The sequence below is a fragment of the Wasmannia auropunctata genome, unplaced genomic scaffold, assembly GCF_000956235.1.
Source record: "Wasmannia auropunctata unplaced genomic scaffold, wasmannia.A_1.0 LD281228.1, whole genome shotgun sequence".
Taxonomy (NCBI): Eukaryota; Metazoa; Arthropoda; class Insecta; order Hymenoptera; family Formicidae; genus Wasmannia; species Wasmannia auropunctata.
The window spans coordinates 6892-21319 of record NW_012081662.1 but is presented as its reverse complement, the minus strand read 5'-3'; the positions used below and the strand labels follow the sequence as shown (position 1 = coordinate 21319).

The 14428-nt window shown below is 33.5% G+C and overlaps 2 protein-coding genes and 1 long non-coding RNA gene across 3 annotated transcripts; 2 read left to right on the top strand and 1 right to left on the bottom strand.

Moving 5' to 3' along the window:
- Positions 1–359: 359 nt before the first annotated feature.
- LOC105461670 (YEATS domain-containing protein 2) lies at positions 360–4259 on the top strand. Its single transcript, XM_011708175.1, has 4 exons — positions 360–381; positions 563–3552; positions 3845–3918; positions 4007–4259. Exons 1-4 carry the CDS (start codon positions 360–362, stop codon positions 4125–4127), a joined length of 3207 nt encoding a protein of 1068 aa, XP_011706477.1. The 3' UTR covers positions 4128–4259.
- Positions 4260–4373: 114 nt separating this feature from the next.
- LOC105461668 lies at positions 4374–5007 on the top strand. Its single transcript, XR_975961.1, has 3 exons — positions 4374–4464; positions 4642–4707; positions 4915–5007. It is a non-coding gene; the product is annotated as an uncharacterized LOC105461668 (long non-coding RNA).
- Positions 4596–10379, bottom strand: LOC105461669 (angiotensin-converting enzyme-like). Its single transcript, XM_011708174.1, has 8 exons — positions 10238–10379; positions 10006–10134; positions 7733–7845; positions 7171–7359; positions 6815–7079; positions 6195–6303; positions 4872–5266; positions 4596–4802 (listed from the first exon to the last, which is right to left on the bottom strand). Exons 1-8 carry the CDS (start codon positions 10324–10326, stop codon positions 4619–4621), a joined length of 1473 nt encoding a protein of 490 aa, XP_011706476.1. The 5' UTR covers positions 10327–10379; the 3' UTR covers positions 4596–4618.
- Between the last annotated feature and the right edge of the window lie 4049 nt (positions 10380–14428).

Here is a 14428-nt window from a genome sequence, read left to right as displayed (position 1 = left end):
TCTTCAAAACGGCACGAGGTACAAAATTTTTATTGGTGGTACAAATTAGTACAAATTGAGTACTAAAAAATTGGATAGGTCCGGTTTGATTCTGCTCATTTGGTTCTGCTAGCTTGATAGAGGTGAAATAAGACTAGTATTTTGTAATAACTTATGTAATAGCAAGATGAATGTGATATTATTGTAATTGAAGTAGAATGCTGTAATATGTAGGATAAAGTAGAATAAAAAATAAAAGGTTATGGTATATAAGGTATGAAACTTAAATAATAATATACTGAAATTGAGATTGAGTGGTTTCTAGTTTGTTATAATTAATTATAAGATATGAATGGATAGTCAAGTAAAAATTTGTAAAAATGCCAAGTTCTTTCTTAGCATGTAAGCTAAAATAATAAAATTTCTTTTACTAATTTAAATCTCTGTTTAATTTACTCTTTATCTTTTTCTAATTTTTAGAAAGAGGAAAGGAAAAGAATTTTAAGAATTAGAAAAAGATAAACTGAGATTAAAATTAATCTACATTGATAGAAATGGGCTTAAATAATACTTTTTTTTTTAGCAAGAAACAGTACCGCAAAAAAGATAACTGCAATAGTGGAGAAGGAGTTTTCACGGGAAATCGACTTGAAGGAAAAAGAGATTTTGCAGATACAGGAGAGATTACATAAAACTCTGAGGATCTTTCATCTGTTGCGTTACATCATAATTACTAACTTTTACAATCGCAAGCAGTGTCAAATTCCCCAAGCTGCGGAGACAACGAAACAGACGAGAATTCATCCTGCGATTAAGACGTTACTCGGGAAGAGTCCCAGTTCAGCCGATCATGCAGATCTTGCAGTGCCGTCGACATCCACCGATCCTCGATTTTTGTATGACGACAAATCTCTCGTATCGAGCACCGCGGTGGATAACGTGCTTAAACTCGAGGAAAATGCGAACAAACGTGACGGCACGTTGCGCCAAGGTGAGAAGCGAAAAGCGCCGGACGATCAATCTCAACTGCGCAAGGTACCTCGTTATGTACCACCGAAGAGCAGCACGCCCGAGAAGACGAGTCCGTCGCGCGGGAATAGCCACAAAGTCCGCAAGCGTATCGTCGTCGGCAACATCTCCAAGTGGATCCCACCGGATTGGCGAGAGGACGCGTCTAGTCATAAGTGGACGATGTACGTGCGAGGTGACAAGGATGAAAATATTAGCGCTTTTGTCAATAAGGTGAGGTTCTTCCTACATCCCAGTTATCGTCCAAATGACGTCGTCGAGGTCACGTCGTACCCGTTTCATTTGTCCCGACGCGGATGGGGCGAGTTTCCTCTCAGAGTGCAACTGCACTTCAAGAACGCCCTGAACAAGCCCATGGATATAATTCATCATCTGAAGCTGGATCGCACCTATACTGGACTGCAAACCCTGGGTTCGGAGACTGTGGTCGACGTGTGGATTCACACGGCAGAATCCCGCAATCCCGAGCAGAATTATAGCGAATCCGTCGAGTCTTCCGTTAATGACACTCTCGTGAAGATTGAATCGAAGGATGTTTTTGAATCTACTCATAAACAGTCGTCTACTCATAAATTTGCGGACACGTCACGGCTTACCACAAACAATTTTAAGGAGATTCAAGTGAAAGAAGAAATATCTGATTCAGAAGTATGCGAACAATTTAATTCATCGTTGGATTTAATGTTGATCAAAAATTCAGAAGGCGCCAGAATAAAAACTGAATCTAACGCAACTCATATATCCAACGACGAACACATAGAAGTGATATGTAACTATATTAAACACGATCATAATTATTTTTTCAGACAGTATTCCGATTCTCGTCATTGTACCGTAAGAGAAGGAAACACGACTGTAGAACACTTTCCAGAGACTGATCATACAACATTTGCGATCAATTCGTTAAGAGTCGAGAATAATAAAAAAAAATCCGATGTAACAGTTACCTCGCGTAGAATTAATGGTGATATTCAGTCTTCCAGAAACTATCAGCCTTTAGCATCTTCAAACGCAATGCTAAATGATTCGCTAGCGGCATCAGGAAATGCAACATTCCAAGAGAACAATAGTCAAAAGAATCTATTCGGTACGAATAAATATTTACAGAAAAACTCGAGGAGTGATGATACCTTGAAGATTTTAGAAACTACCTCTGCCAGAGATATAGCAACAATTAATGGATTTCGCAAACCATCCGGTTCCTCGCTTGACTGCTTCAACAATTTACAGAAAACCACAGGATCACCGGAGACCTGTAATTCGCACTTGAAACCTCTGCAAATCTCCATACCACCGTCGAATATATTTGCATCGTTGCCCAATAAGCACGTACTTCTGTTGAAGGATAAAAAATCGATGGATCTTACGAGTATCCTTCCGTCGAAATCCAACGAGAACTCGAGAATGTTCATCGATGGCGACGTGAAGATTTCCGTTCCGCGGGACGGTAATGTCGCGAAGCTGAACATTCGCGTTCCCCAGGGCGTGAGCATCCTGAAGAAGCTCCCTAACGTCAAAGCGAACGCGCGACAGGAAGACACTGTCAGCAACAACAAGAAGACCACTGTACTCAAGCTGAAGAGCGCTAACAGTTTACTGCTAAATGTCAACGAAAACGTGCCGATCTTGAAGATAGCGGATTCGCATGATTCGCGATATAGTTACAGCCTCGCCGAGACGACGATCGGCAAGCAGGAGCTTGCGTCGTGCGCGAAATTGCAAGAGAAGACCGCGGTTCAGCGGGCGAAGATCACGCTGGGCAAGGACAAATTCAAGATCTACAGCAAGAGGGATCAGTACGAGGCGACACTTCGGTCGATCGATAGCGTGAGTATCGCTGACACGGAGGCGCTGATACGATTTATCATACGCCGATTACCGATCATTACGCGAGACGTCCGCGATCCCGACTACAGACGACTGCATCCTTATGCGTGCGGTAGCGAGGAGGAATACTTGACATGCAACATCGGCAAGCAACGTGCTATGGAGTGGTACCGCGCGAAGACAATCAGAGACTGCCTACGAACGAAGCTGATCCCAGTTGATCAATTGTGGAGCATCAAGGAAATCATACTGTGGGCGAGATTGCACGGCTACACACCAAGTCAGAGCACTTTCGGCGCGCAGGAAATAGTCGAAACGAGTGACACGAAGAAACTACCCGACATCACAACATCCGCCACGTCTTGCACTGTCCTGTCCACGTGTACGGAGCCGATTGCGTTGCAAAAGTGGCTGCAGACCTGCCAGCAAGAATCTAACCATCAGTCGACAGATAATTACATCGACGATGAAGAAATCGACATCGAGACTATCAAGGAGTGTCCACGCAGGATAGCAATCGATCGGAGAAAAAACGATGGTAACCAAAATAGCAATTATTCATCCGATTCTGCATTAATACCGATCGAACTTGACGAAGATCTGCTGCCGTTTCATAATTTCGTATGCGACACCGCGCGAGACATCGGCATCAAGATTGGACCAGAGGAGGTTGTACCTGGTGTTCTGTATTGTGCAGCTAGTCGCGTAATAATGCGGGTAAATATTATTTTGATGCGAATTATATTCACTTTCATGGGCGGGGATTTTAGTCAGAGGGAGGAAGGGAGTAAAAATGTATTTTCATAAAATTTATTAAAACTTATGTTAAAGTCAGTCTTTGAGGATCTTCAATGACTTTCTTTAATACTTCTTCCAGCTTCATTCTTTTTGTAAAAAAAAAATCTTATAATTGTTTCTCTTTGCTAAAATTTGGAGATAAGCGTCTTCCTACCTTTCCTTGCTCACTTTTGCGTTGGAATAAAAATTGCATTGTTACAATTCTATTTAGGTTGTTGAATGTTTCGTGGAGGATCTCACTCGATCGTCGCTGGCAAGAGCTTGGGAAAGAAATAACGGGAATGAGTAATTATATATTTTTTTGCATTATTACTACGTTTTGCATGTTGTAAACAATCTATAGTATCTCATCAGTTTGTATATTAATTTGCAGATACCCCAAAGTTATTACGCCGAACGATGTCCGTAACGCTCTCGCAAATCGAGAGGAATTCGACATTTTGACAAACGAAGGTTTGGGCTCGAGACAAGAATTGAATACGGCAGAACTGTGAGGACACACGTGTTGTCGCTAACGAGCAATCGCTCGGTTGTATCGCTACGGACTTCAGAGTACAACGAAGTAATCGGTGAACATGCAGTGAAAGAAAGTCGAGACAGACGCGAGTTTTCCATCATGGGAGATACTAGATTCCAACTCGAGATACTTGATCTTTTTCAATCCCAACCAACTGGAATTCTGTGACGTTCAATCTCGCGTTGCAGCCACTCACGGACCGGTTTGTAGTAAGATAAGAACGGCTCCATACGATACTCGGAGTATCCCGTTGTTAAGTGCAGCGCATATCTCCAATTTACTTTATTTCCGAGCCTCATGATTGATCTGGAAACGTAAACAGAGCTACCGTCACTTTTTTATATACATTCGTACATTTTTTCCATATTTTCCACAAGCAAATGAAGCATTTAGATATATATTATAGGAAAGTTATTTTTTTACTATTTCCTTTCCTTATTTTCGAAAGAGAGACCAGAATTAAAGCTATTATTTTGTAAAAATTTGTGTAGAAGTTTCTTCCAACCTTAAGAACTTTCCCGCATTCTTCGAGCCATAAATGTCGCATTTGTGAAGAGGTAAGTTAAATGCCGTGGAGCCAACTGGAAGATTCAAGGATGCCTCGCACATTCCTTGAAATAGCTGTACTTGCAAAAAATTTCCCAGAAAATACCTATTGAAGTCGAAATTTAATAGTTTTATTTGTATATCTTTATTATGTTTTGAATCGCCTCGCACTTACCCAGCATAAGGCAAATTATGGACGATGTGAAACTTTGCTACAGGATCAAAGAATTTCTCGGATCTTGATGACGGCGGCACGACGCCCATGTATCGACGATGCAAACTCCACCAGAATGTATTGTACTTCGATGGTTTTATCTTGCCGGAAAAGACGGACCACCTCCATTTCTCTATTATTAGTCCATTGGACAATTGCGGTATTTTAAGTAGAGCTTGCCTCAGAAGGAGAGCTGTTTCTAGTAAATCTTGCGAACGCGAATTTGCCTCGGACGAATTATCGGATGACGCGAAAACGTCACGTATCAATCCCAGACGATGCACATGTCGGAAAGATGCTGTACCATACGAAATAGCATCGCCTATTGACTCGTGAAAAGCGCTATTGATTCCATTCTAAATAAAATAATATATTTTACATTGTATAAATTAAAATGAAAATTAATTATAAAGTCAAGCTCGTGCTTGAATAACAAAAAGTAGAAGATCAATCGGCCAAGAACGAGCAAAGGTAAAAGTGACATAAAATCACTAAAGAAAATCAAATTGACTGTGTCACAGTCGACTCGCACAACCCGACAGATAGACATGTATCATTCGCACTATCGTTTTCCACATCTGAAGTAGCCGCACTGTCAAATTATCACCGAAGATTCTTGAAATAATGGATCCGCGTTGCGTCTTCACAATTATAACGTCTTAAAAACGACACGCAGAAAAGAGAAGATTATTTAAAGGAGAAGACATTCCAAGGTCGCGACACGAACGACAATCAAATCCAACATCTCACATAAAAAAAAAATGTTCGACATAATGAAACCACAGCGTGCGCCGATAGTATGTATGCAATTTAATTCTCGTACTACTACAGCGGTAGTTGAATCGACATGTTCTTACAGTATTTATTGTTTTAGGTTTTATATATTCTTTCTGTATTAGTTAACTTAAGTGTATTAATATTAATTTATATTCGTTTTTTATTTATTTATTTAAATTTTTATCTTTATGTAACATTTTAACTTCAACTGGGGAAGACTCCGTGAGTCGAAACGTTTTGATTTTACTATACGACATTAAACTATTTATTAATTTGATTTTCTTTAGTGATTTTATGTCACTTTTACCTTTACTCATCCTTAGCCGATTGATCTTATACTTTTTGTTGAAATGAAAATTATTACTAATGGAAAGTTTGTTTGTTTGTTGAAAGAAACAGTCAATTTTTGTCAAAATAACAACAAAAAGTTCAAATTTATAATATGAATTAATCAGTTATATAATAATTTAATTTTATAAGATAAGCAGATTTGAGGGATTAAAATACCTTAAAAAATGACGGCTGATTCTGATACGCCATGTAATACTGTATATGGCCAATCTCGTGATGAATGACGTCGAAATCTTGCCGCTGTGTTTTTAAACACGCAAAGATTCTAAAATAAAAGCGCAGTTAATTTTAACAGAACTCGTAATTTATTTCTATAAATTATTTTTTTGTATCATTATTTTTAATTATTATTTTTCAAATTATGATTTTTAATTATACTAAAACAATGTGGAAACTGATCACTGAAGCGTAAGCGTCACTTTAACTTTTTCTTCATCCCAAATAGCAGATTTATGATAAAACGCAATATTTATGATAAATATTAATTTTAATATTATGTAATATTATAAATATTATATACATATTTTACATATATTAATAAAAAACTTTATTCGAAATGTTATTAAAATATATAATAAATATTTGTAGTAATATTTTATAAATTTCTCATATTTGTTGGAAAATGCTACCTGTTTGTATGAAACGTTTTAACAGAACTCGTAATTTATTTCTATAAATTATTTTTTGTATTATTATTTGTAATTATTATTTTTCAAATTTTGAATTTTATATAAATTTTGATTATTTATTATATTTTTAATTATATATAAAAATACCTAAAGTCATTCTTCTTGTACATATTGACTGCAGTTGCGTGGCAGCTCGATTCTCTGTCAGTTTCTTCTTCAAAGATAGACTTCTTCCAGAACTCTGACGGTAACGGTGGAAATCCGAGAGATATATAAAAATCTTCTGCAGTCTTAACCATTTTTGTTACACTATAGTTTTTTTGTATTATCGAATCCGTCAGATTTGACACGACTGTGTAATTCGGAAACACCACGTCAATTAATGCTTCCCAACTTTGCGACCACAAGTTGCCTATAAGAGATATAAGAATAACATTAACAGAGAAAGAAATTATGTTTGCTATCTTCATTATGTAACTGTATTTATTATTAACTTATTTTACCTAATAAATGAGCGGGAATTGGCAGAAACATATTGACAACATCGGGATACAATCTCGCGAGCCGGAATCTCACAACAGCGTGAAGAAGGCGATAAAGTGGCTCAACTTGTCGATACATTTCTTCAAAAATTCTTTCTAAGTCCGGAATTTCATATTCCTCTCTCCAATATTCTCCGATATCAGTGTAACCTTACACAGTAAAATTTTTTTACTACACGGAAAGAACGATTTTCTGAAAGATTTAAAATTGAGCGAAAGTCTGAATATCAGAATTTTTAAATCTGAATAACAGATCTAAAAATAATTTTGTTGGACCATCAAAATAATTATGTTCAAAATTAAACTGCCATGAGAAATGTGTATATATACTTTGTTCAATTTTGCTTAATTAAAATTTTTTTGCGGCATTGCTCATCATGCTTGAGCTACATTTTAGACCTTTTAGCAAAATCATCCTCTACGTATACATACAATATTAAATTAATACTATTAAAAATAAAAGATTAATCTTTTATTTCTCATTAAAAGTTGAGTAAATAATTCAGTATGAATGTTACGCTACCATTATTTTGCGCGGCAGTATTTTGAAGGTTCACTAATTGTCTAAAAAGTTCCTTTGTACGACCCATGTGATTTCTCCAAGTAGTCCAAGCCCAACGTAATTCCTTCTCGTTTCTAAACAAATATACATATTAAAAAAAGGTACCTGATATTTCTTTTTTATTGTCGCATGTCTAAAAGCCGCAATGTAAATTTTATCCAAATATATGTATAGGGTGTCCCAGATCGTAATCTGATAGCAGATTCATTTGGAAACGAAAATTTCTAATACTAAAAATGTTAAGATTACAATAATTTTTAAATGGGAAGCGTTTTTAATCGGGGTATTCAAAATCCGTGGTTAGCTAGGTTCATTGCATATACATATAATAATGAAAGTGTTTTTAAGGTAGTACACTCGCGACAATCCAAAAGTTAGGTCCCATCGCGTGCTCGGTGGCCTTAGAACATACATATATGTTCTAAGTCGGTGGCAATACTCTCACTCCCGCCAGTGAGAGAAAACATTTGGTTGCGCCTGTCCATAGGACGCACGCAACGCGGAAAAAAATTAATTTAGATATACGCAGACTAACGCAATTCGACTGGCCGCCTCCTTCACTCGCCTCTATGTGTCAATTAAAATCGAAAATTACATTTTTTTCAAGGCTATTTTCCAAACTAAACGGTAAAAAATTATGAATTTTTTTTCACAATATCCGTTTTATGTTCCTTTATCGCATGCTCATTTTATATCTTACTGCTATAATAGTTTAGGTCCTACAAAAAAAAACGCGACATTTTTATAAACTTTGTATAGGCGACACGTATAAAAAATACAATTTTTAATTGCTTATATCTCAGTATAATTGAAACGGTCAATCTCATTCTAATTGCACAAGCATGTCAACAACTTCTAGTACTACATATATAGTTTCAATTTCAAGAAATTCTGATTGTTTTCAATTCGCGAGTGTACTACACCTTAAATAAACGTAATGTTTAAATATTTTTTGCGTGCGCTTATGAATTTATGTCTTTGTAACTTTTCTTACTTATTTAATTAATTAGCTGTGCATGCTAAAATCGACTAAAACTACAATCTCAACTGTTATATTGTTAGTATTAAATTTCATCTTATTTGATTTTATTTTTGTCGTTTCGAATTTTCTCTAAATGACTTCAAGAATCTGTTAGGTATTAGCAGATAATATAGTAGCTAATATATTATAAGTATATAGCTACTATATTATCTGTTAATACCTAACAGATTCTTGAAGTCATTTAGAGAAAATTCGAAACGACAAAAATAAAATAATAACATTAGTTTACAACAAAAAATTATTTTTAACCGGACTAGGTGTTTCTCGTAGATTTTTGAATACTGAAAACAATGCCGCAAGTCAAAAAATTCCAGCATTTCATCAGGAATCTAAGATAATTAAGATTTAATGTTTAAAAATGACTTTTTTCACGAAATTTAACATTTTTTTGTGAAAAAGATTAACGTTATTTTAAAATTCCGATCAAAAGCCATCAATGTATTGTTCATTCCCTATAAAATACATTTTTTTTTATTTCAATAGCTTACTCGTACTTTTTAGTCATATTATGAAGGATATATAACACATATTTAAACACAAGTTTTTTCTAAGATAACGAATTTTCCATTTGCTGAAGTTACATGTACTTATAATTCCTAGTTTGTACTTATAATCGATGCACATACACAATGTAATTTATCATGATACATTTCGCTAAATGTATGTATACACACACAGGATTTCTTTTAATCCATCTCGAATATCTTGAAAAAAAATTAAAAAAAAAAATGTTTCAGACAAAAATTATTTGAAGAGAAATGATGTAAAGAGAAATAATGGTAATTAAGTAGCCATCGATCGCGCATGCACAAGTGACGCTGTCTAAGTGTCCTCATATTAGAAATAATAGAAATAACTCCCAGCTTAAATCTTTCCTAACATGACTAAAAAATAAGATATTGAAATGGAAAAAATTGCATTTTACAGGGGATAATCAATATATTCATAATTTTTGGTCGAAATTTCAAGATTTTAACCATCTTGACAAAAAAAATGCCAAATATTGAAAAAGTCATTTTTTGGACATTAAACCTCAATTATTTTAGAAATTTGACGTGCTAGAGAAATTTGACTTGCGGTATCGTTTTCAATATCCAAAAATCTAAAAAGCACGTATGTAATCCGATTCAGAGTAATAAAAAAAACTGTTTTGTCGCAACTACTGTAATTTAGACAGTGTATTGCAACTCACCTCGAAGTTGCCATTAACTTTCCCACATTTAATTCGCCGTTGTAACATTTTTGTATGTAATTTTCAACCTTGCAAATTCGCGCGGAGTTATATACAGATGACAAAAGTTCGTTAATAACAGCGATCTTTCTGCAAAGAGTTGACATGAAATGAAAATTGGTTTAAATTTAACGACTTTTTAGAAATCAATTTTCAATTTTTAGTAGCAAATAGCAAACATTTGCTATGATACCTTGCTATTTCATTAGTATATTTCGGTCCTTTACACAAAAACCGCAACAATTTTTCGTTTACAGATACGCCATCATTTTCAAAATTCATAAATTTTGCGCACCATTCATTTCTTAACTTCAGCTTTAGTTGAACAAAATACATATACATTTCTGACGGTACGTTCGAGCGGTTTGCAAGGGCTTGCCATTCTAATTCGGCGATCTCTCGATTTAGCAATTCAAACGTATTATCCATCCTATTGATCATTGACGTTTCATAATCAATTTTTTCCGCTACAACCAATATTAATTAAATATATATATATATAATATTTTTCATAATTTATTATTTTTCACATTGCGACTAATAAATAACATACTTTCGATCACTTTACTTTTCGCAACGACGTTACTGATACACAAAACGATGCATATTGCAAGCCAAAAGAAAATTGTATTTCGCAGACGTTTTCTCGAATCACTTGCCATGCCTTGCAGACGGCGATGCGGCACCATTGTCTTACGGAGAAGGATTAATCCTATCGTGGGGAAAGAAGAGCTTTTATCCGCGTTCGAGAACCGATTGACCGTCTGCTCGCATTTGCGCCGTTCCTTGTGTTTTCTTAGGACAGGAGATAAACCTTTAATTGAAACCTACGCATTATTTTACTTACGCCAGCAAATTGCTCTTCATTACGATCTTCTGCACCTAGTTTCAATCGCCTCATTTCGTCGTGAAGAAAAACACTCTGTTGCCCTATTTATTCTTCCGTTCCGAGAAAATGAGATTTTAATTACAGCTTCTTTCGATTATCGAATCGATATACGTTCATGATGAAGTAAATTTTTACGTAAATTATATTAAAGAAAAATGTACATTAAAAAAGATTTGTATATATTGTATAAAATTTTGCTAGATAATAGATATAAAAATAATTTTATTGAAAACTCAAAAATAATAAACATTGTTGTAAAACTGTTTTAATATTTTAAATCAGTAATCAGTTTGAATTTCTAAGAAAATTATTTTGATGATCCAATAAAATTATTTTCAGATCTGTATCCAAAAATTTTTAGACCTTCTAATAGAATTGTTATTTCCGTGTATGAATATAAGCTTTGCTTGGTTTTTACCATCAATTTGCCCTCACTGGCAAAATTAATACACAAAAACCAAGTAAAGTTATGTCAGTAAACTTTACTTGGTTTTTGCAAACGATTTGCTGGCATATCGGCAGGCTTTGTCAATAAATTAATCCTGAACCTAATGAGGATAAAAATGGTCGTGAACTTGCAGTGGAAATCTGTTCGAATTTGCAGTCAATCTGCCAGCAATCTGCTAGCATTTTTGCTATGAGGATGCATTTACGAGTTATACTCGAGAATTTAGAACATAGTATATAGGTATGTATGCTCTATAAATTAGAGGTAAGTAATTACGAGTGCCACGTCGTTATTAATGCGTAAAATTCTTCACTTTATTTTAAAAAAACCATTACATTCCATTCTCTTGCGAACGTTTCGGCTTTATTCAAACTATGTCGAGGGGGTAACCACTACATAAAATATTGTCCCACAGATTACATGATTTCATTAGATTTGATACGATTTCATACGATTTCAAATGATCATACTGATTACAAATGATTTCATCAGATTACACATAAATTTTTTTATTATAATACATATGAAATCATTTGGTAAATTAAATGATTCATCTGATTGCACAATGATTTCTCGTGATTGCATATGTAATTATCAGATTTATAGTAATTACAATGATTTTATTTGATTTAAAACACATGTTCGATTGCTTATTTGTTTTAAATAAAATAATTATAAGATGTTGGTCTCTGTAAATTCATATTGAACTTTATCTGATTAAAAGGTAAAAAACTTATACGCAATTTGAGGTTGAAAAATATACATATACCTGCATATTTCATTTCAATTAAGATTGCAGTGTTTGATTAGATAGGAAATGTGTTTCCACTTTTCCCACTAGTCTAACCGTGGTCTTAACGAAAAGTAGTTTGTATTTGTATTGTTCGAAATTTGCGTGCAAAGATGTATCAACGTTTCAATTTACTTTTGCTCTAACAGCAACTACTGCAATCTTATTATAGAATGAATAATATGCGCTTACAGGTATAAACCGAAGTATGAACTATGATAAATATTTGCATATTCACTAAAAAAAACAATTTTTTGGAAAAATAAAAAACAAGTTGAGAAAAATTCAAATTCAGTGTTTATTGTCTAAAGCCCACTTTAGACAATCTATAATTCGCGACCAAATTCGGAATAGGATATTTTTATAATTTTGAGTGTAGTAATACAGAAAACATTTAAAGAAGTAAAATACACATATACAAGATATACATCAGGATATACAAATGTATATTTAAGATATATATGTGACACATAAAATTATAAATTGAATTTTATTTTGAATTTAAATTGAATTGAATTTTGAATTTGCAAATTACAGATCGTCATAAAAATTAACATAAAATAAACACCTTGTTGCTTTAAAAATATAAACAAAACGCTATTTAACTATATGGTATATAGCTTGCAACAATAAAAAAATAAATAATATTTAAAAACTTATCCTAACTTATAATTTGCAAGTTCCTGTGAAGAGAAAGAAAATCCTATGGCGTCGATATTAGGAGAAGATAACTTATGTACAATATTAACAGACTGAACTACACAAATATTGTCTCGCTTTGGAAAATAAAATAAATAATTTTCTTTCTTTTTCATAAAAAGTGTAGCCCGATTATATTTATATCATATATCAAAATACTCGATAATGGAAATTTGCATTTACAGAAAATACTAAAGAAAATAATATGAACATAAGAACTAATCACTCAACTGAAGAAAATAACGTGGACACATCTCTTGATTAGACTACTCATTTAAAAGTTAAAGAAAACTAAGCGGATGACAATGGTAAAATTATGAATATTTATGTTTTATATTCCGTCAGTCGCTCAAATGCATGTATATTTATATGAACTTGTATGAAACTGGAAACTTAGCATTTGGTCATCACAAGAATTATAAAAAATTGAATCTGATATTTAAAATGTATTTTATAAACGTTAGAAATTAATATTTGAGTTAAATAATTCCATTTAATTAATATCAACACTGGGAACTCAAACTTACTATTATATATCAAAATACTCAATAATGAAATTTGCATTTACAGAAAGTACTAATTGTAAAGAAAATAATATGAACATAAAAATAATTTGTCAGTAATAGAAGAAAACGCGGGTCCCTCTTTTCATCAAATTGATATACTCATTTACAAGCTGACAAAAATCAAGAGAATGGCCATGGTAAATTCATAAACATTTTATCTGCTTTTATGCGACTTCAATCGTCCAAACACACACACACACGCGCGCGCGCGCGCGTAAAGACGTTTTTTCCAAAAATAGATATGTTAAGAAATTTGATATCTAGCCTTTGTTGATCATGTAGGATTAGCGGTTATATGCACAGTAGAGTCATATTCCAGCGAATATTTATATAGAATTATGGATTTCTATGAGTTGGAATGTAACGAGATGGAATTCAATTGATCGGAATTCAATGAAATGGAATTCTGAAACAACGCTATATATGAATGTGAACAACATCCATCAATCTTGATGTTTTAAATGAGTTATAAATGACAAATGAAGATGCATATTTGACAAAGGATATATCAATATTTCTACATATAATTCATTAAATTTATTAATTATTTGTATAAATTAATATCGCGAACAATCGCGCGTTTTTTTTACAGATTTATTACTGATTTTTTATATTTTGTGTGCATTGAAGCTATAAATATTGACTAATATAATGTAAATAAATAATTATTAATTATTTAAACACGCAGATATTTTAGTTTCTTTATATGTATAATACAAATATTTGAATTTAAAAAACAAAATTTTAAAATTTATTAATTCAAGCTACTAACTATAAGAATAGAAAATTATACATATACAATTTTTTATATATGTATATACAGGGTTTTTGGTACTCAATGGTAAAGCGCTCATGGGCAGGTAGAGTGGGCTAGCTAAACTGAATCGAAAAGTCCTCTACCATTTTACGATCTTCGCAATAGTTATCGAGACAATCATAAAAAACTAATCATAGAAACTAATCATAAAAAAAAATAATTTTCGTCAAATATA

Bases quoted from the DNA above. Each gene is read 5' to 3' on its own strand.
- LOC105461670 (XM_011708175.1), top strand. From the start codon at position 360: ATGCCAAGTTCTTTCTTAGCAT. The intron at 382-562 runs GTAAGCTAAAAT...TTTTTTTTTTAG, and splicing joins GCCAAGTTCTTTCTTAGCAT to CAAGAAACAGTACCGCAAAA. The intron at 3,919-4,006 runs GTAATTATATAT...ATTAATTTGCAG, and splicing joins GAAAGAAATAACGGGAATGA to ATACCCCAAAGTTATTACGC.
- LOC105461669 (XM_011708174.1), bottom strand. From the start codon at position 10,326: ATGAATTTTGAAAATGATGGCGTATCTGTAAACGAAAAATTGTTGCGG. The intron at 10,135-10,237 runs GTATCATAGCAA...AACTCTTTGCAG, and splicing joins TATACTAATGAAATAGCAAG to AAAGATCGCTGTTATTAACG. The intron at 7,846-10,005 runs GTGAGTTGCAAT...ATATTTGTTTAG, and splicing joins AAGTTAATGGCAACTTCGAG to AAACGAGAAGGAATTACGTT.